This window comes from Alosa sapidissima, chromosome 18 (genome assembly GCF_018492685.1).
Source record: "Alosa sapidissima isolate fAloSap1 chromosome 18, fAloSap1.pri, whole genome shotgun sequence".
NCBI lineage: Eukaryota > Metazoa > Chordata > Actinopteri > Clupeiformes > Clupeidae > Alosa > Alosa sapidissima.
In genome coordinates, this window is record NC_055974.1 from 24,886,794 (window position 1) to 24,907,126 (window position 20,333).

At 45.6% G+C, this 20,333-nt stretch overlaps 1 protein-coding gene across 1 annotated transcript in view; it reads right to left on the bottom strand.

The window, feature by feature from the left end:
* Positions 1-20,077, bottom strand: part of dnah2 (dynein, axonemal, heavy chain 2) — a 225,651-nt gene extending 205,574 nt beyond the window's left edge. Inside the window, 9 exon segments of the mRNA XM_042069618.1 lie at positions 1,765-1,956; positions 6,764-7,002; positions 8,565-8,675; positions 12,387-12,615; positions 13,365-13,535; positions 15,147-15,241; positions 16,512-16,718; positions 18,977-19,068; positions 19,870-20,077. Of these exon segments, the coding sequence (XP_041925552.1) occupies positions 1,765-1,956; positions 6,764-7,002; positions 8,565-8,675; positions 12,387-12,615; positions 13,365-13,535; positions 15,147-15,241; positions 16,512-16,656 (1,182 nt within the window). The 5' untranslated portion in view covers positions 16,657-16,718; positions 18,977-19,068; positions 19,870-20,077.
* Between the last annotated feature and the right edge of the window lie 256 nt (positions 20,078-20,333).

The following is a 20,333-nucleotide window of genomic DNA, read 5'->3' on the forward strand; positions in this document are numbered from 1 at the left end:
GTGTGGGGGGGGGGGGGGGGCCGGCTGCAGCAACTCGAGCTAGGAAAAAAACTTGTTTTTGTACCGACTGTTTCGTGAAACCGATCTCTGTGTGAAAAATTGCCGGATATCCCCTTTAAGTTGGGTGAAATGGGCAGGGTTTCTTGAGTAAGTAAAAGTGTGTGTGTGTGACTGTGTGTGTGTGTGTGTGTGTTGTGTGTGTGTGTGTATGTGTGTGTGTGTGTGTGTGTGTGTGTGTGTGTGTGTGTGTATGTGTGTGTGTGGGGAGGGGGGGGGGGGGGGGGTATGGGGGTGCGTGTGTGTGTGTGTGGGGGGGGGGGGGGGGGGGGGGGTTGCAAAGGTTGGGGAAGGTGGAGGGAGATTGAGTGAGAGGCACCGATGGGAACTGATCCTGCTGAGTGGGTTAAAGGCCTGTGCCGAGACACCGGCGAGGCCAGGGAAAGCAGAGGGGAGAGAGGGGAGAGAAGTCTGCGTGAAGGGGAGACGCTTTGAAATGAGCAATGCCACCTCTGCTGCTGCTGCTGCTGCTGCTATGGCCACCAGCTGAAGGCATCTCGTCCTACCCAGACCTCAGGAAACAATTAGACCTGTTTGAACTGTTTTTTTCTTTACTCCATCACATTCTATCTCTCTCTCTTTCTCTCTTCCTCTCTCTCTCTCTCTTTTTCCCACTCTCGCTGCATCAGTTGGGTTGGCACTCCTTGATGTCTCATCAAAGGCATCAAATGAAAGGAGGAGAGACAGAGACAGTGAGAGGGGATGGAGGAAGGATGCAGGGAGGAGAGAACAAAAGGACGGGACACAGACTCGGATACAGACAGCTGTGGTGCCGCAACTCCAGAGAGATGGGGGGGGGGGGGGGGGGGGGGGGGTCAGAGTGCAATTATGGGAGGTTAAACGCTTTCTCCCTCCGAGTGCAGAGGACTGTAAAAATGAAAAAAAAGAGGAGCTGTGGGATGATAGCAGAAGCTCAGGGGCTCGGCCTGCTTCTGGTGAAGGCTGAGGTTGCTGCTGGTGCTGGTGCTGGGTTTCCAGGACGATGGTGGGAGAAGGGGAGGGAGGGGAGCTAACGCCCACAAGACCACTGCATGAGACAAAAGTGGAATGTGGCTATTCTAACCTAGATGCAAGAGGAGGAGGAACACAAGCTTTTGATGTGTGTGTGTGTGTGTGTGTGTGTGTGTGTGTGTGTGTGTGTGTGTGTGTGTGTGTGTGTGTGTGTGTGTGTGTTTATGTGGATTTCCACGCGCAAAAGGAAGTCACAAGGCCAGTGCTGCATTGAATGCCAAGCGTGTGTGTCTCTTATCAGTTAGGCAGGTGTTGTCAGAGGGACACTGAACTGTACCAGCTGCTACATTGCAGAAGAACTTTGAAGAGCTCTGGCATGGAGACTGTATAAAAGACCCTTACAGGTGTGTGTACAGAGCAACAGGTGACCGTGATAGAATTGGTGTTGATGGTGGAAGTCATGGTGTTGATGGTGGCAGTGGTGGTGTTGATGGTGGCAGTGGTGGTGTTGATGGTGGAAGTCATGGTGTTGATGGTGGCAGTGGTGGTGTTGATGGTGGCAGTGGTGGTGTTGATGGTGGCAGTGGTGGTGATGGCAGTGGTGGTGGTGATGGAGGTGGTAACAGTGGTGATAGTAGTTGTTGTGGTGGTGATGTTGTATTGGTAACAGTGGTGATAGTAGTTGTGGGTGGTGGTGATGTTGTATTGGTAACAGTGGTGATAGTAGTTGTGGTGGTGGTGATGGAGGTGGTGTACCTTCCGTAAGAGGGCGGTGAGCCTCTCGCGGGTGTTGTAGTAGACGGAGTTGACCCAGATGAAGCGGATGATGTTGATGATGTGCGCCAGCTTGGGGGCCCCCTCACTGGGCTTGAGCTGGGCCAGCTCCTCACATGGCTCCCGCAGCAGGGACAGAAAGGCCAGGTTGGACTGGGCCTGCATCGAGCCGTCCTGCACACACACACACAGTCACACAAACAGAGTCATATAGAGTCATGTCATATAGAGTCATATACTCCCACACATATCCCACTCATATACACATACACATATACAGACAGACACACACACACACACACACACACACACAGAGTCATACAAACAGAGTCATATAGAGTCATATACTCCCAAACATATCCCACTCATATACACATACTGTACACATACACAGACAGACAGACACACACACACACACACACACACACACACACACACACACACACACACACACACACACACACAAACACAAACACACACACACACAGAGTAATATAAGCACAGGCTCTCTCTCTCACACACACACACAGCCACACACATAGTCATGTACAACCACACATATACATACAGTCCCTCCCTCCCTCCCTCTCTCCCTCTCTCCCTCTCTCTCTCTCTCTCTCTGTCTCACACACAGTCACACATACACCATACAGTCACACACACCAAGAATAGCCATGCACCACAGGGACGGATATAAGAAAGAGAAAGTCATCTGGGTGTTGGCTGCCCATCAAAAGACTGGACAGTGTCAAGCCGGCCTACACAGTGACACACACACCCCCAAACACTAATGCCCCTCAGTGGCTGATCAAAGGCAGGGGGTGGTAATCAGAGTGCTGGCTGGCAATCATCAGCACAGACAGTATGCATGGTTGGCCTGATGGTGCTTCAGAAAGTCCTATCATGTATTTATACTACCTGTGCACTTAGAGAAGAGATGATCCTCACTAATTAGCAGATCTACCTGGCTGAAGAGTAGTGCTAATTAGAATCAGCTGGTTCTAGTGAAGGGTTAGAACAGATACAGTATGTGGTAGGACTTTCTGAAGCCAGACTTTTCCACCTCTGCTGATTGTCATATCACATTTCGTATAGAATATGTATATGTTTATTATCCATCCAACCAAATGCATTCTCACTGTTGGCTTGCAAAGTGAAGGGTTACTGTAAAAACCGGGATAATTCTTCAGAGAATATTTCCACTAGAAGTTTTGAATGTGTGTGTGTTTTCTTGTGTCTAAATTAGTTATGTTATGCCCTCTAACATTTTATACTTGACACACTACACTTGAACTATTTATTCTAAATAAACAGCTGTAGTAAATAGCTTTGCTTTCCAAATTCCACTATTGTAAGAAGCAACAGCTAATTAATTCTGTAGCTGATGGCATAAACATCGCCTAAAATTCAGCCAACGATGCAGACGGCCCTTTCCCTATCTCCTGTTCCTCCCCGTCTGCTGCTTCTGTTCCCTCATCACCATCTATAACGCAGCAGTATCCCTGTGCGTTCCCATCTATACAATATTAGCATCCGCATCAGAGTGTTATCTACATACATTATCATGATCTATATCACATTACCATGTAGATCAGCAGTCATTTGGAAACATTCTGACAGCATATAAATAATTCCTGGGTTACTGTGCAGTAGGATTGTGGAGAGGAGGTGGAAATGTCGTGTTTGTTTAGAGTATAGGGCAGCTCTCAAAGAGGTTAAGTTTGGGGTAATTCTTGTGGAAACATCTTGAGAGGGCAGCTTTGGATTTTCAGGTTAATTCAATTCCAGCTGCAACAGCAGTAGCTTGCTCCGTAATAACCATATCATGGTTGCAGAGTTTATGCTTTAGTCTGCAGATGGCTTCATTTTAAGTCAAAACAAAGTCATAAAGCGGCAATGCTTTTTAAGCATTTTCCCCGGGGAGAGTTTGCAAACTTGAGTTGCGTGGTAAGTGCCTGGCAAAACCCGACGTTTTTTAAAATCAGAGAATCGGAGCGAGCAAACTCCCCGCGGTTTCTTTTTCTCCATTAAGAAGCTCCAGAGTCTCATCTCGCATTTCCTTTGATTATTCAATCAGGCAAAAAAACAGGTGTGCAACGCCAGAAGATTCTGACGCGGGCTTGAGCGCCAACATCTGGCCCCCGGTAATCGGCTAATCAATCCATACGAGGAGTTTTCTGCCTTCCGGGGCAAGAGAGACAGGAATTGAAAAAAAGAAAAAAAAGTGCATTTTTTTCCCCCTGCCAAGATCCAGGTGTGGTTCTGGCGGCCCGAGAGGCTGTTAACTTCCGCTCCGGTTCACACGGCCCGTTTAAATGAGCGACTGGCTCATTGCCGTAATGCTCTCTCCTGAGCACGTCGCCGGCTCTCACTCTCTCTCTCTCTCTCTCTCCCTCTCTCTCTCTCTCTCTCTCTCTCTCTCTCTCTCTCTCTCTCTCTCTCTCTCCCTCTCTCTCTCTCTCCGCCGGGGCGAATTCGTTTTCGTCGGCTGTTCATATATCACTCTCATGACCGCTCTTTTATTCACACCATTACCTCTCCATTATAATCTCCTCTTTATTCCACACCTCAGACCCCCTCCCCAACCCCCCTCCCACCACCACACACACACACACACACACACACACACACACACACACACACACACACACACACACACACACACACACACACACACACACACACACACACACACACACACACACACCCAACCCCCTCAGTTCTCCCAATCTCACTGCTCTTGCAGGCTCTCTCCTACTTGGCTTAAGTCATCCCACCTGACCTGGCCTGACCACACCTACAGTGCAGTACTCTAGCCGCTACATTTCCTCTTATCCCGTCTTTTCACAAGAAGGTCGACGCATACACAAAAGCCAAGGAGAATGGGCCTGGCCTCTTAAGAGCCTCTTAAGAGCACTCAAGTACCCAAACTACTGAGGAGGTCATTTAACATTTCTGCCACTGTCATGTCCTTATAGAACTTAAGACAATTGCTGTGTGTAAGTGCCCATATTTCAGCCTATTCACTATACACAGAAAGCCATCTGGAGTTTGGAGCTGCACCACAAGGGTCTTTTTGGTTTCAAGATGAACAAAAACATCAATACCCAAACTCTTGAAAAACTATTTGAAAAGTGTATCTAATGTCAAATGCTGTCAACTTAATCCTAGTGTACTGCCCATAGTTTACTGAGGGCAGAATAATCAAGAACACAGAAGACTCCTGAGTGCACTATGGAAACTACAGCACTATGGCAACTACAGCTGCCTCATCGCATTTGTATTCATCATAAGCAAGACCCTTATTCAGAGAACCCAAAAGTCATTGTGAGTATTATGGGTACACTGTAATTAGCGACTGCTCGCCCTGAGAGTTGAATAAATGATTACAGCCTCGCTGGTGGCAATGCAGGCTCCAGCAGGTGACGTACAGGTACGCAAGTCGATGGAGAGAGGAGCGAAATCCAAATGCAGAATGATGCTAGCTCGCTGCATCTTTTTCTGTCAATCACCTGAAATTGCTAATAGGGTGTCAGGGGATGAAACTAGAGACTGAAAGGTAATGATTCACTGCAAGATTTGCTTACCTTCTGTCACTGGGCGTTACCAACATCGATACAAAGTCAAATTGGATTGAAATGCACATGGATACATCATTATTCTACAAGGTGGATTGATCTTTTTCACTTGTAATTGCGTGGAAAACTTTCAGAATACAAACAGGTTGACAATCTAGACACGTCTATCAACTCTTTCTGCGAGTCCTCAAGCATGCTTGAATAGCTGGCAGTGGGGGCTTGAAAGAAGCACAAAAAAAAGTACAACTTTAAATAAACAGTACACAACACATGTCCATACAGTAGATACTCTGCATTGATTTGGCGGTCAAGATAAATGACCGCGAAACGTTTTTGTGGCTGCTGCCACATTGATTCTTGATTCTTGATTCTGTAACCTTATTGTTGAGGTCAAGATCCGCTAAATCCCTATTGGCTTCTAACGATATGGACCCTTTCAAGAGAGTTCCATTCTCAGCATCATAGTTGGCCCCACAAGGCTTCCGTTTTAAAATTCCATATGTTATCTTAATGCAGAGGAAGTAGATTGGGGCCCAAATAGAATGTTCAAGCATTGTTTTTGTTTTTATTGTTGAAAGGGTCCATATTCAAAAGTCTGAATATCAAACAGCACAGTTAACACTGCATTCAAGTCAAAACTCAGCGATGACAGAGTTTAGGTACATAAAATGATGTTAAAATTGAACAACAAAAAACAACAGCAACAGCAGCCTGATCGCACAGCTTTCAATAATGAGGCCTCTAAAGACAATTCTTCTGAAAAAATGGCAATCTGTATGAGAGCACTTCTTTGGAAGCAGCTCTACAGCTGGTTTGGTGATGACAAAACTGCATTGTGTTCCACAGGATAACACATAACACAGTGTGTCTTCAGCACAATGCTGTGTCTGTGTTGGTGGTGTAGTGTACTTGCTTACTGTTGGTGGTGTTCTTCAACTGTTGGAAACGCTATCATCTCACAGAAGCTGTCAGTGGTCAGTACTTGGTCAGTTAATGACAATGGGGTTGCAACAGGTGTGATAATACACAGTCTGTATGTACAGTATAACTGTCCTAGCCTCTTGGACAATATTTGTGTCTGTAATGAGAAATGACAGTGGCCTAAACTAAGTACCTGCACTTGCTTGGCCAGCTGCCAAAGAGGAGACCTACCTAGAACACACAGCCCTATCCATCTTAGATCATACAATCACATTCACCCCTCTGGTGATGGTAATGCAATTGGCTTTCTCTCTCTCTCAGTACCTGTATCTGCTTGACCAGGCGCAGATGTGTGTGATGCCTGTAATGCAACGTGCCTACGCACTGCGGAATGCAACTGGCCTACACACTCCCGCTCTCTTTCTCCTCCCTCTCTCTCCTCCCTCTCTCTCTCTCTCTCTTCCCCCTCTCTCTCTCAGTACCTGTATCTGTTTGGCCAGCTTGCAGAAGGGTGCGACGTAGGAGGACTTGCACATCTGCAGGATGGTGCGGACGTGCGTGACGCCGGGCTGCTGCAGCTGCTGGCTGATGCCGGACAGGTCGGAGCAGCGGCTGCTCCAAAAGGAGAGCTCCTCCAGCGGCCCAGTGGTGTCGCCCGTCTCCACCGTCTCCTGGGCGCTCAGCATCTCCTTAATCTGACGCGTCCAGTGGATCATCACCACTGAAGGGAAGACAGGGAGGGAGAAAGAGTGAGAGAGAGAGACAGAAGTGGGGGAGAGAGAGGGAGGGAGAGAGGTAGAGGGAAAGAAAGAAAGAAAGAAATAGAGAAACAGAGAAGGTAGGCAGGAAGAGTGATACGAGAAAGAGAGAGATGCACAGAAGGACAGAGAGACACAAAGAAAGACGGTGTTATGTTAAAGACAGACTCATAGATGGATAGAGATATTTAATGATAAGTAGTGAGAGACTATGGATGAGTGATAGCGATGGATGGATGCATTTTCCTGAATAGCTTGCATTGGAATGTGACACGAAAAAATGATTTGTGGCATATTTTAGTCAGCGCGATTCAGTACAGTCTGTTCTATGAATGTATATTTAAAGAGTTCCAGGAAACTCCAAGGGTGTTCAAACAGGCATTGGCACTTTCTGCTATATTCCCCCTCGCAGGACTCTTGGGGCCTGTGCTATAAAAGCCTATGTGTAAACAACATCAATGCACAATGCTCCAGATACTGTAGTGTGGTTTACTGTAATATGAATGGGGCCTTCGACTGCCCAAGGGACTCACCACCACCCAAACAGTAAATGTCCCTACACATGGTGCCAGACAGAGCACACGCTTAAGACTAATTGTACTGGGGTTTCACAATGCCCCTAACCCTGAATCTAGCATTTAACTACTACTGCCCCTGGGTCTTGCTTGCATTTAACTCTTTTCATCACTCCTGGGGACATACTGGTAATCTCCGAGAAGCTGTTGAGTCCAAAATGGCCGTCGGTAAGGCAAGGTCACTACTAAGGACTGAGCCCACGTCTGCACCAGCCTTTCCTACCTAAGAATATTCATCATGTGGAGCAGACGCACTACTTTTTGTGGAGTATTTGATTTAGTGGGGAATTTTTTGGTGGGAGGATGAGCCTCAGGCATTTCTGAGCAGTTAAGTGACAGGTTAACCTTGACAGAAACATACAAGGACACTTCCTAAAATAAAACAAAGGCAGATAAATTGAAAATGCAGGGAGTGACTGGCACCAAAGGCAAAAGTAACAATTCGCTCATGTTACCCCCGCTCCTGTCATGCCTTGCGGCACACAGCTATGTCATCAACAACTCATTTTTTTGCTTTGATGGGAGACGTATGGTTCAGGGCTGGGATCACCAACTTAATAAAGAGAGGTTATTTTTCGGACACAATCTGGTTATTTTTGTTGTCTATTAATTTCACATTCAGCTTTAAACTAGGAGCGTTTACACTGAAGCAATCGTTATTCTTATAATTATAATTATAAATACTTCAATATGTAAAGCACTCAAGACAGTGTGCTCAAGAAGAGTTCTCAAATTCTTAAACATTGAATTATGTATGAACTAAAAGTATGAACCAAGTGTAACAACACAAACAGACAAAAAAAAAGGGGAAACAGCCAAACTGATAGACACATAGTCAGAAAGAAAGATAGACAGACAGACAACCAGACAGGCAGTTTGACTGAGAGATACTACATGAGCAGGTACATACTGGCAGACAGACAGACAGAAAAAAAAATGAAAAGTCTTACTCTCCAGTCTCTGCACAAGCTCCTTGTCCTTGGCCGCCTCCTCAGGGGTGCACTGCATGGCCTCCATTGGGATGTAGAGCACAGTGTTACCAACCAGCTTGAAGCGGGCATCTACAGACACACACACACACACACACATACATGAGCGCGCGCACACACACAAACACACACACACACACACACATACACATACATGCACGCACACACACACACGCATACACACACACACACACACACACACACACACACACACACACACACACACAGGCACGCACACACACACACACACACACACACGAGCAGGCTTCATTATCACAGTCAGGAGGGGTGTGACATTACAGCACAGCGGCCATTAGAGGACTCAGGCGAGGCGTCCTGCCGACAGAGAATCTCATTTGAATGGAGACGCTGCGACCCTACGCACAGGCAGATGCCGCACAGGTGTCACTGCCGGCCTCATGCTGCAAATACATATGTAAGGGTCTGACGATCGGCTGCACTTGATTGATGGATATCCCCCACCCCCCAACCAGCATAAAACTGCATTAAAAATAATAACGATAAAATACAGACAGACCGACAGACCGACATGTTGACAGAGTGGAAATTGAACAGAGATATAGGAAAGGGGATGCGAAAATGCACTGACAGGCAAGCAAGACACACAGGCCAAGAATAGCATGCAGACAGACAGACAGATAGATAAACAGGCAGACAGACAGACAGACAGACAGACAGGCAGCCAGACAGGTAGATAAAAATGTGCCCGTGTAATTGATGGAACCGTGTTGGCTATGTGCTGTCAGAGATATGTTCTTTGTCTTACGCGCATGTTGCTGGATGCTCCCTGCTCTCACTCCATCAACAACACAAAGGGGAAAAAACACAAGCTCTCTTCACTGGACATCTAAACACTTCCCCACTGTGGCACTTCAACGAGATTGGTTTAGAGTGAGAGGAGGGCTGGAGAGGAGGAGCGGGGAAGAAGGGAGGAGAAAAGAAGAGATAATTGAAAGGACATGAAAGAAATGGCTCGAAGAGGAGAAAGTTTGCAGGGGTGTGCGTGTGCGTGTGTGTGCGTGTGCGTGTGCGTGTGTATGTGCATGCCTGTGTATGGGTGTATGTTTGGGGGCAGAGAGCAGTGAGATGAAGAGATGAAAGGGGAGTGAGAGAGGAGAAGGTACAAGTGCTGAGTGGTTCGGCTTCATCTGCAAGGAAAAAGGGCCACTATGAGAGAGGGGAAATAAATAAGCCTGCACTGGACTAGGGTACTTACGCCCCAAACACAATGGCTTGGCATTATAGCCTTCGATTGGCCTTTACTAAGAGACAGGAAGAGCACAAAGAACCCACCCCCCACCCCACCCCCAAAAAAGGGCAAACAAGAGAGACAGACAGAGACAGCGAAAAGACAGAAGACAGAGATAAAGGGAAAAGAGAGAAAGAGAGAGAGAGAGATGTAAAGGGGGGAAAAAGACAGTGAACGACAGAAGACAGAGATAAAGGGAAAAGAGAGAAAGAGAGAGAGAGAGATGTAAAGGGGGGGGGGGGGGGGAAGACAGTGAACGACAGAAGGAAAGAAAGGGATGGCGAGATGGTGGGAGAAATAATGAGACAACACAAGAGAGAGTGGTGAGCCCACAAGCCTGTTAATAAGCCCTGGCAGGAAAACAGGAGCCTGTGTCAAGAGAGACAGAGAGAGAGAGAGAGAGACTGGCGCTTTTCAATCAGGGGCTCCCCGAGCCGCCAGAGTCCTGATGAGGTACTTAGCACTCCACTCTGTTCCTCCAGGACAGCGACCGTGAGCAACAGCCTCCTTTCCTCTTCTTCTTGCCCCCACCACCACCACACCCACCTACCAAACCCAAACCCTCACCACACAAAAAGATGCCGCATCGAGCCAGCGAGCCAAGGTTTCGAGCTCGCCACAGCTCAGAGGTGGCTAATCATGCTGGAAGCCCACAACAGACACATGTAGAACTGATGAATGTACACAAGGCTGGAGGCGTCTCACTATGTGCCCCCACCAGGCTGAATATTTGGGTCGCATGACCGATGCCTGCACAACCAATTCAATATTGGCTCTATTCTGTCAGGGCGGAGGGGTTGGAGGGGGGTCGGATATTCATTCTTCCTTGGTGCGGGTCTTTTAGGGATTTGGTGAATGGCCTGTAATGTTTCACAGTGGCTGCCTCTACCTCCCTTCAAAAATCAGACATAATGGGAGCATATCATTATTTTTGGATTGGGCCCGAGCGAAATCAATATACCGAGGGGGCCTCAAGAAATGATTCCCGCTCGCAGGCGGAAAATCGTTTTTACAGCCGTACAGCCCGCAGAAATACATCATCATCACCTTCCCCAGAACACACAGTGAATTCATTTCCAGTGCTCTAGGCAGGTAAAGCACATACAGTACATGCTAAAGCAGATAAAAGACTTTAACAAAAGAATTGAAATAAAAAAATATTTTTGACTGGTTTGTCAAAAGAAACAAGTCCTGTACCCCTGAAAGTACTTTTTCCTACTTTGGATGTTGTTTCCCAACACAGTGAGAAATACTGAATAAGTGTTCCGAGGGAAAACAGAAGTGGCTACAACTGTTAAAATTACCTAGATGTTGATTGCAAAGCCACTCAGCCCCTGCCCTAAATGCAACACCCTCGAGGGTAAAAAACAATACTGCATTTACAAGAGAGTGGTTCTGACAGAGTTATTGTACAGCTCTTGCAGTAGTTCAGTCGGGCTTGAGCGTTGTGTGTGTGCATGTGTGAGTACCAGCGTCTTCCTGTACCTGTGTTTGTGTGTGTGTGTGTGTGTGTGTGTGTGTGTGTGTGTGTGTGTGTGTGTGTGTGTGTGTGTGTCTGTGTGTGTGTGTGAGTGTGAATGAGCACAGGCTGAGGTGATTGGAATAATTAACGTGATAATTGAACCATCACGGCGCTCTGCGGTGGAGTGTTATTACTGGAGAAAGCCTTGTGCCTGTGGTGGAGCTGCATTTCGTTTCGTTTCGTTTACCTACTCTGTCCGTCGTAGCGGAAAAAAAGAAAGAAAGAAAAAAACAGAAAGCCAAACCACACCGACCGGCCCCTCCGGCTGCAGTACTACGGCGAAGAGCAATTCCAAAATCCCAATAACACTCGTGGTGAAGCGTGAAAAAACAGATCAATGGCCCGCGCTCAGGAGCGGCCCTTGTTGCCGCGGAGATGAACGATGCCGCGCCCCACTGCCAGGAGGGGATACCAGGGCGCGGCTGCCGTCTCGAGGAGGCAGGTGGGTGACATCTAAATGAGCTTTGGGGTAAACAGGCACATTTGGGATAGGGGATATATAAAAGGTCGCCACCACGTCGTCAGGTCCTGAAATTCCACGAAATATGAAAAACACTCAATTTTGCAATGCAGCCACAACATGTTAAAATGCTGAAAATGGATGGTTTCAGATTGCTCTAACTAGCCGAGGCTGCAGTATGTATCACAAAGTCCTAACTGTCCTAGGGACCTCAAGGCACTTATCACTGTGGATACTAATGCTATATGCCCATGCCATACTTATGCCCATGCTCGATTGTGTTTTAAGCCCCCACCGCTGACTTCAAGGCACTTTACTCTAATTTTAACCTGAACCCTAACCCTTGCCTAACCCTAGTGCCTTCCATGCAGCGCTGCCTGGAAGACGACATTGGGGGCTCAAAACACTATAAAACTATGCGCTCACAATTTAGTTATGGAACAATTTATATTGAACTAAATGTGTCACTGGCATCCCTGTAGCAGATATCATTCTCCTTCTGACGTTACCTGTGTTCCAGCTGGTCTTTACCTGTCAGCGTGGTGAGGTAGCGGTGCATGTGGGCCAGGTAGTTGTTCTTGATGCTCTCGGGCCAGCTACCGCTGAGCGTGACGTTGGGCGCGAACACGCCATTCATCAGGCGCAGCAGGCTCTCGCTGCCGCTGCCGCGGATCATGCCGAAGTGCACCGCGCTCTCGAACGTCTCCGGCAAGATCACAGCGTTATCCGCACGGATGAAGTACGCCAGTTGCTCCACCGACTAGACAAAGAACCCAAGGAGGAGAAACAGGTGTAAAGCCAAACACAGCCATCACAGAGATACTGTAGGTGTGATTGCTAAGGGACCAGGGAGGATTAGCCTTTATTCTAAATAGGCTTATACTTAATAATTAGCTGATGCTAAATAGGCTTATGTTCATAATACTTATCTACCTGTACAGTGTAATTAAGTATATAGTGTACTGTGCTTATTCTTCTGTTAAGTCTATACCTTTACAAGATGTACTTCATGGTGTGCACTAAATTCTTGTAGACTAAATGTTACAGTTATAAATCAATAAAAAGTAAAAAAAATTTTGATGGGAAAGAGAAGAGGTGGTGCTGGTGGTGCCTATTCAATTACAGTACCAGTGTTTCCCATACATTGACTTATTTGTGGCGGCCCACCACAATATCAACATTGACCACCACACAATGATTTTCCAGGTTGTACTAAATTATGCTTAAATCAGGTTAGCATCATAACCACGCTGTGCTAATTTGTTAAAAACTGTTGCATTCAAATTAATTCTGCAAACCAACCACCACAAATGGAATTCAATTCTCTGTAAAAAACACTGAGTACCAACAACAAAATCAGCCTGCAAAACATGCTGAGACGCTGTGGTGGCAGGCCAGTGCCATACGTAAACATTTTTAATATGATGGGAACACACATGGCAGAGCTGGCACCTAATACATACACATCATCCACATCACCGGATTCTGTTAGTTAGTCCAGGTCATTACCTGTGATGGCATGGCAAACTCGGTCTTCAGACCGGCATACTGGTCAACGTACACGACGAAGAGCTTCAAGGTGTTGTTGGCGATGAACAAGTCAATCTCCTCGCTGTGCTCGTCCTTCCAGGAGGCCTCCGTCACACCAGGTAGTGCCACGCGCCTTTTGAACAGATCTCTCTACTCATACACACACACACACACACACGCATACATACACATACATACCCACACACACACACACACACACACACACACACACACACACACACACACACACACACAGTACACACACACACACACACACACACACAGTACACACACACACACACACACACACACACACAGGTCAGAGGGCCCGTGGCTAATTGTGCGCCTATGTCCGCTGACATTACCAGCAGCAGCACCGGCACCACTGCCACGTTCGGTAGTTTAAAGCTTAAATGCATAAAAGGAAGAAGGGTGCCTACCGCAAACCCCCAACCCACCCCCACCGCACCCCCCAGGACTCTGAAGCGACGGGTCCCCCGCAGAGGGCACGCGGCAGGGGGGGTCAGATGGGTCAGGGCTCGTAAATGCCAAGAGTGGCACTCCCGCAAGACGGGGATAATTAATTCGAGTAATCTCCATTGATGAAAGAGCAGAAATGGCATCGGGGTTCAATGGCCAGCCACGCCTCTCCTCTCCTCTGCTCTCTAGCCGGCCGCTCTCTCTCTCTCTCTCTCTCTCTCTCTCTCTCTCTCTCTCTCTCTCTCTCTCTCTCTCTCTCTCTCTCTCTCTCTCTCTCTCCATCCTTCTCTCTCTCTCTCTCTCTCTCTCTCTCTCTCTCTCTCTCTCTCTCTCTCTCTCCCCTATATTCCCTTCGGCTTTTATGTTTCCTCACTGGGCCGATGCCACCGATTCTTATATGCTCTACGAGGATAAAGGTTATCTTTAGGAATGAATGAGCAGCTTTTAGGAATGGGCAACTGCTTGCTTTGTGTGTAACAGCTACACATTTTTTTTCATTTCCCCACATCATACTTAAAACTGCTATAAGTAATGTTTGTGAATCTTTCGAACTTCGACCCTATCATCCCCAAGGAGTCCTGCCCCTCCCTTTAATGGCAGGGATGCTTACTGTATATCTTTGGAGGCTAGTTTACTGGTTACTGCAGTTGGACTGTGCTGAATTTTTTTTATTTCCTGAACGCAAAGCTCAGGAGGCTTTTTGGTTCCCTCAGGGTATTTATGTTAAATAATACATGTGAACATGTAAAGGAAGATAGCATAAGTACTTTAAAAACGAATCACTTAGCAACCAGCTTCATTAAAAGCTTGAACTAACTTATTAACTACAGGCATGTAAAAGGGAAAGCATGGCCCTAGCTGTCAAGAGGTGGTAGCGTATTTATACTACAGGTTAATGTGTGTTCTCAAAGGTCACACGTGGTAATGAGGCTAGCTGGTGGAAGCTTCTAGTTGGTACTGTGCATAACGACAAAGGCCTGATTGATCGCTTTACCAAATCCAACAGCGAACAGAACATCTATGTTAGGGCTGCATCTGCAACTGAAAAAAAGAGGCAGCTGGAGGAAGGGAAAAAAAAAAAAAAAAAAAACGCACAAAATTAGTAAGCATGATCTTCAAACCAGTGGGCCCCAGTGAGAAAAGGAGAAATTCAGTAATTCAGAAATTCAGATTACTGCAGGATAGAAATCCTAATCAGCATAATGAGAGAGAGAGCTTTATGAATGCACATATTTAAATGGAGCTAATGAAGCTTGAGGGAATGGAGGGAGCGAGGCATACCAGGGCCGTGGCGTACGCGTCCACAGCCTCTTCTGAACCAGCCGAGGCCGTGCTGTCACCGCCTGCTCCAGCTTTGTCTGTGCTGCCCAGGTCTTCTGACGAGTACACATGCACACGTGTACACACACACACACACACACACACACACACACACACACACACACACACACACACACAGACAAACACACACACACACACACAGACATACACAATCACACACACAGATAGACACATACACACACACACACACACAGACAAACACACACACACACACACACACACAGACATACACAATCACACACACAGATAGACACATACACACACACACACATACACACACACACACAGACAAACACACACACACACACACACACACACACACACACACACAGACAAACACACACACACACACACAATCACACACACAGATAGACACATACACACACATACACACACACACACACACACACACACACACACACACACACACACACACAGACAAACACACACACACACACAAAATCACACACACAGATAGACACATACACGCAAGCACACACACACACACACGCACACACACACCATTAGTTTACATCACATTATGCATTCATCCAAGTATCAGTATCATATGCGCATATGAGCTCATATTAGCATACATTTAAAGTCACTAAAGTTATTTAATTAATTAGTTCTTCTATCAGATAGTGACTCAGAATTTTTGCCATCTCACTTTCATGGCACTGTTTCAAATCTTAAAGTGTAAACAAAACATTAAGATGGAAAAGGCATTGCAAGATCCATCAAATTGTGTCTGGATCACACATGTATACACACACACACACACACACACACACACACACACACACACACACACACATGTTGTTAAACACGCATTCTTTCATCAGTCTGGTAAATGCTAGCCTTGGGCAACAGCTGTAAGTGCAGAGACCATTCATTTTTCAGGAGACATGCATTTCTCTTCTTTGATGACTCCTGTTATGAGAAAAAAAATGCACTAACACCAGTTGCCACAGGGTAAATGAATGCATATGATTGCATGCTCAATTCTGTGCTTAGGCACTGACTGACGTCATTCATAAACCAATTAAAAATCAATTACATCCTCTTTAAAAAGGTCTGTATGTCGGCAGACAGAAACAGTCAACCATCTAGCCCCATCTTGTGTTTCTGACCGAGTTTGGAGTTGATTAAATTTGTTACCATTTGCTGGTTAATTAGTTTAGGATAGGAGAAACAGATGGGAGTCTCCCTTCTCACTCTCTCTCTCTCTCTCTTTCTTCCTCGCCCATGTGCACACACACTCACACACACACACACACACACACACACACATATAATCTGTACCTTCATTCAGTGGCTGTGGTGTGGGCACCACCTGAGCCGCTGGCGTGGAGCTTACAGCCTTTCCCTTGCGCCCCTTCCCTGAGCTGGAACGCTTTGACTTGGACGAGCCCTTTCCCCCTGAGCGAGGGGTCTCCGCATCGGCCATAGCGATGCCAGCAAGCAGCAAGCTGCCTACGCTATTCTTCCCACAATGCTGGCCAGCACCGTCTATGGGACAACAGGGAAGGTTTAGTTAATGACAGAAAAAAAGGATATTATTGACAGCATGATGTTTCACTTCGGGGCAGTATAGATCCTTTTAACAATAAAAACAAAAACAATGCTTGAACGTTCTATTTGGTTCTACTTCCTCTGCATTAAGATAACATACAGTATGGAATGTTAAAAAGGAAGCCTTATGGGGCCAACTATGATGCTGATAGTGGAACTTATAGACCCTTTCAAGAGAGTTCCATTATCAGCATCATAGTTGGCCCCACAAGGCTTCCTTTTTAACATTCCATATGTTATCTTAATGCAGAGGAAGTTGATTGGGAACCAAATAGAACGTTCAAGCATTGTTTTTGTTTTTATTGTTGAAATGGTCTATAGTAATCAGTGTTCCGTAATCAGTGACAACATTTATATACGTGTTCAGTAATCAGTGGCGAGATTTCCTCTGGTGGAACAATGAATAAAAAATGTGCCACTTACAATGCTGATGACACAACTTTGTTCTAGACGTAACATGGCCAGTAGCAAAAATGTAAATTGGCGAGCTACCAGCACGACATGTGAACAATTTGGGCTTCAAAACGCTACTGCCCAGGGGAACTAGCTAAGAGAACTGGCTATTTGTCACTGTCGCTGGGTGGAATATGTATTCTAAGACTGAAAAAGTTAGTCCAATTTTATATGCTTCTTTAGTCATTAGTGAGCAAAAGCAAATGACACAACAAATCCACCAAAAGAGTGGCCCTTGAAGACCCACACTTATCATGGATGAGGAAGAGAGCTGGGGAAATTACAACAGGCCCCTTTCATCCTGGTCACTCTCTTTTCCTGCGGTTTCCATCTCAGTGGAGAACAAGAGTGAGGGCTCTAATGACCCAAACTGCCCGCCAACTGCACTGCTTCTTCCCTCAAGCCAAAACAAGGAGCCCTCTGCCATTTCCTCACTTTAAACTGCTGCATATGCCTCTACTATTGCCAGAGCACTTATGTACTTTATGGCTTATTGCACTGCACATCTTTTCACCTGTGGCTTATTTGTGTATAAGGCTATTTTCAATGTATATCCCTCTTAATATGTATATTTATTATATGCATGCTTACAGTAAATGAATTATATTCTTGTATTACGTTGACATGAGCACCAAGAGAAATTCCTTGCACTCAGTAACCTATTTGGCGAACAAAGAATCTGATTCTGATACTAATGCACACTGATGTTACCATGGACCAGAGTCAAATAGCATACAGCAATGTTTTACAGTCTATGGGTAATACCCAGGTGAGCTACTTGGTATAGGTGAGTAATAGGGCAATTCCACGCAAAACTGTCACATCCATAACGCAATTTATTTATTTATTTATTTATTTATTTATTTATTTATTTATTTATTTAGTTGGCGTTATGGACATGACAGTTTTGCGTGGAATTGCCCAATATCATCCATGCTTTACCTGGATTTCAAGTCATAACAAAAGTTTCCCTTTTACTCGATACTTGCTTGGTCCACTGGCACAAGCCCTGTAAAGCTATTCATCTGTGGGAAAATGTGGATGCAGAATGTCGTGCCTATCTGCAGTCAGTGGATGAGTCATTAAGACAAACTCCTGCACAGCAGCTCTCCGTCCCACCATCCCCGGGCTTCCCTTAAGGCAGCCGCTTTTTGGCAAAGGTCATCAGAGCAGCAATCAAATAACACAAGGGGCGCCTCATAAATCCCTGCTAATCCCAAAGAAGGCCTCCAAATATAAAGACTTTGAGAGACCACAAACACGTCTGGAGCAGGGAGACCTCCCAGTCCAAATAGCCTAAAGCACACAGAAGCTGAGAGCCAGGGAGAGAAAAGGGGGACTATGCCTCTGTGACCAGATGAAAAAGGAGACGACTGGTTTCTCTAAAGAACAGCGATGGAAGTTTCTAGATGAAGGGCATATCCTCAAGGAAAAGCCTTGTTCCTACCAAAATGACAGTATATCATATTAAGGAATAATTTCATTATATCATCATGAATAGTAAACCAGCAAACAATCTTTTAGTTATTTTCAAAGCACTAAAAATAAAGTGTCCAAACAATATTTCATTGTCCTTGTGCACAGTTTCTGGCATCATATTAGAATGATTCATTTGTTTAGACTAGCCAACATAAAAACCTGCTCTTATTCCTGCTCTTACTGAAAATGAAGCCAACGGAAAAAACGACAGCGGCAAATTGTTGAACAAAATGTATGTTTAGTGCGTGCAGTAGATTACTTACTTCCAAAAAACAAGCAGTGTTATACTGCATACACTGGGAGAACGGCCAGATGACTCAATTGAAGGTCTGGAGGCGAAGGCCAGGACGTCAGTCTGTAAGACAGTTAGGGAGGGATGGGGAGGGGGGACGAAGAGTCATTCATAAACTATTTATCTTTTATGAGCTGGTGTTGTCGCCATCCCTAAAGATCACTTGTCAACACTTGCAGTTCCTCTTGCTTTATTGAAGCTTTGATTCAGTTCCTAGGTTGTCATTATTTGAGGATGGTATGTAATAAAAGAGATGGGTTATTGAAGGGGAGGCAGCTGGAGTAAGTAATAAAACATTTACTGAAAAAATAGCCCTGGAACTCTCGAATTCTCCCTGGGTTGAAATGCAGGGGAAACAGTTGACATTGATCAATAACATTAATATGAGCCTCTGAAAGTGCGGTGGAACAGAATAAACCAACAAGAAAGACACACCACAGACACAACAGACAATGGACAAGCCTGTGAGATCATGCAAAATTACAGGATTTTCTTTTTAAAGAAAAGTACTATTTCTTCCCTGTTATAAAACTGACAGCTAAGCCTAACTACACTCAAACAGTGAATTTTGACGTTTGGTGGGTTAACATTATCGTACGCCATACTAGTTAACGTGAATGTAAACTTCCCCCTAAGTTACTAACGTCTCCGTTTACAGGTGCGTTAACGATGGTAAGTAACGTTATGGTAACCTACGTTAGTTAACACCTAATATATTGTCTGTAACCTGCAAGTTCCCACTCTTATGTAACGTTAATATAAAGTTAACTGTTACTTGAAATTGACTAAATTAACCTTGACGTTAGGCTTTCGGCTTCAAGTGTCCTTAACGTGTGTTACCTTTGACAAGAGAATAAGACTAACCTCACTTTATCTTTACATTTTGACTGTTCCCGTCGATTCCAAATACATTCCCGTTTCAGTCGGCTTTTCCGACCGAGTTGGTTTAAAAACAGCTGTATTTCAAAAGCCACTGTTTAAGTTTGATAAGGACAGCTAACTAGTTAACGTTAACGTTAGCTTCCTGACAACTTTGCAGTTTGCTACAGCTGCGCGTGTGTATATGTAACCATAGAAACGAAGCACGCGAGAAGAGTGGTTGTGTACGGTGCGGTCGTTTCAGCCCTCGCTCCCTCTCTTTCACACACACACACACACCACATACACATACACACACAACACTGCCCGTCCAAACAGCAAACTAGTTATGGGGGAAGAATGTAATGCATGTCATCAGTAAAAATTGTAGGCACCTCAAGTTTAAACGTGAAGATGATCTCTCTGTCGCCCTCAGCAACATTATATCTGTTACCTGTTGGTTGACAGAC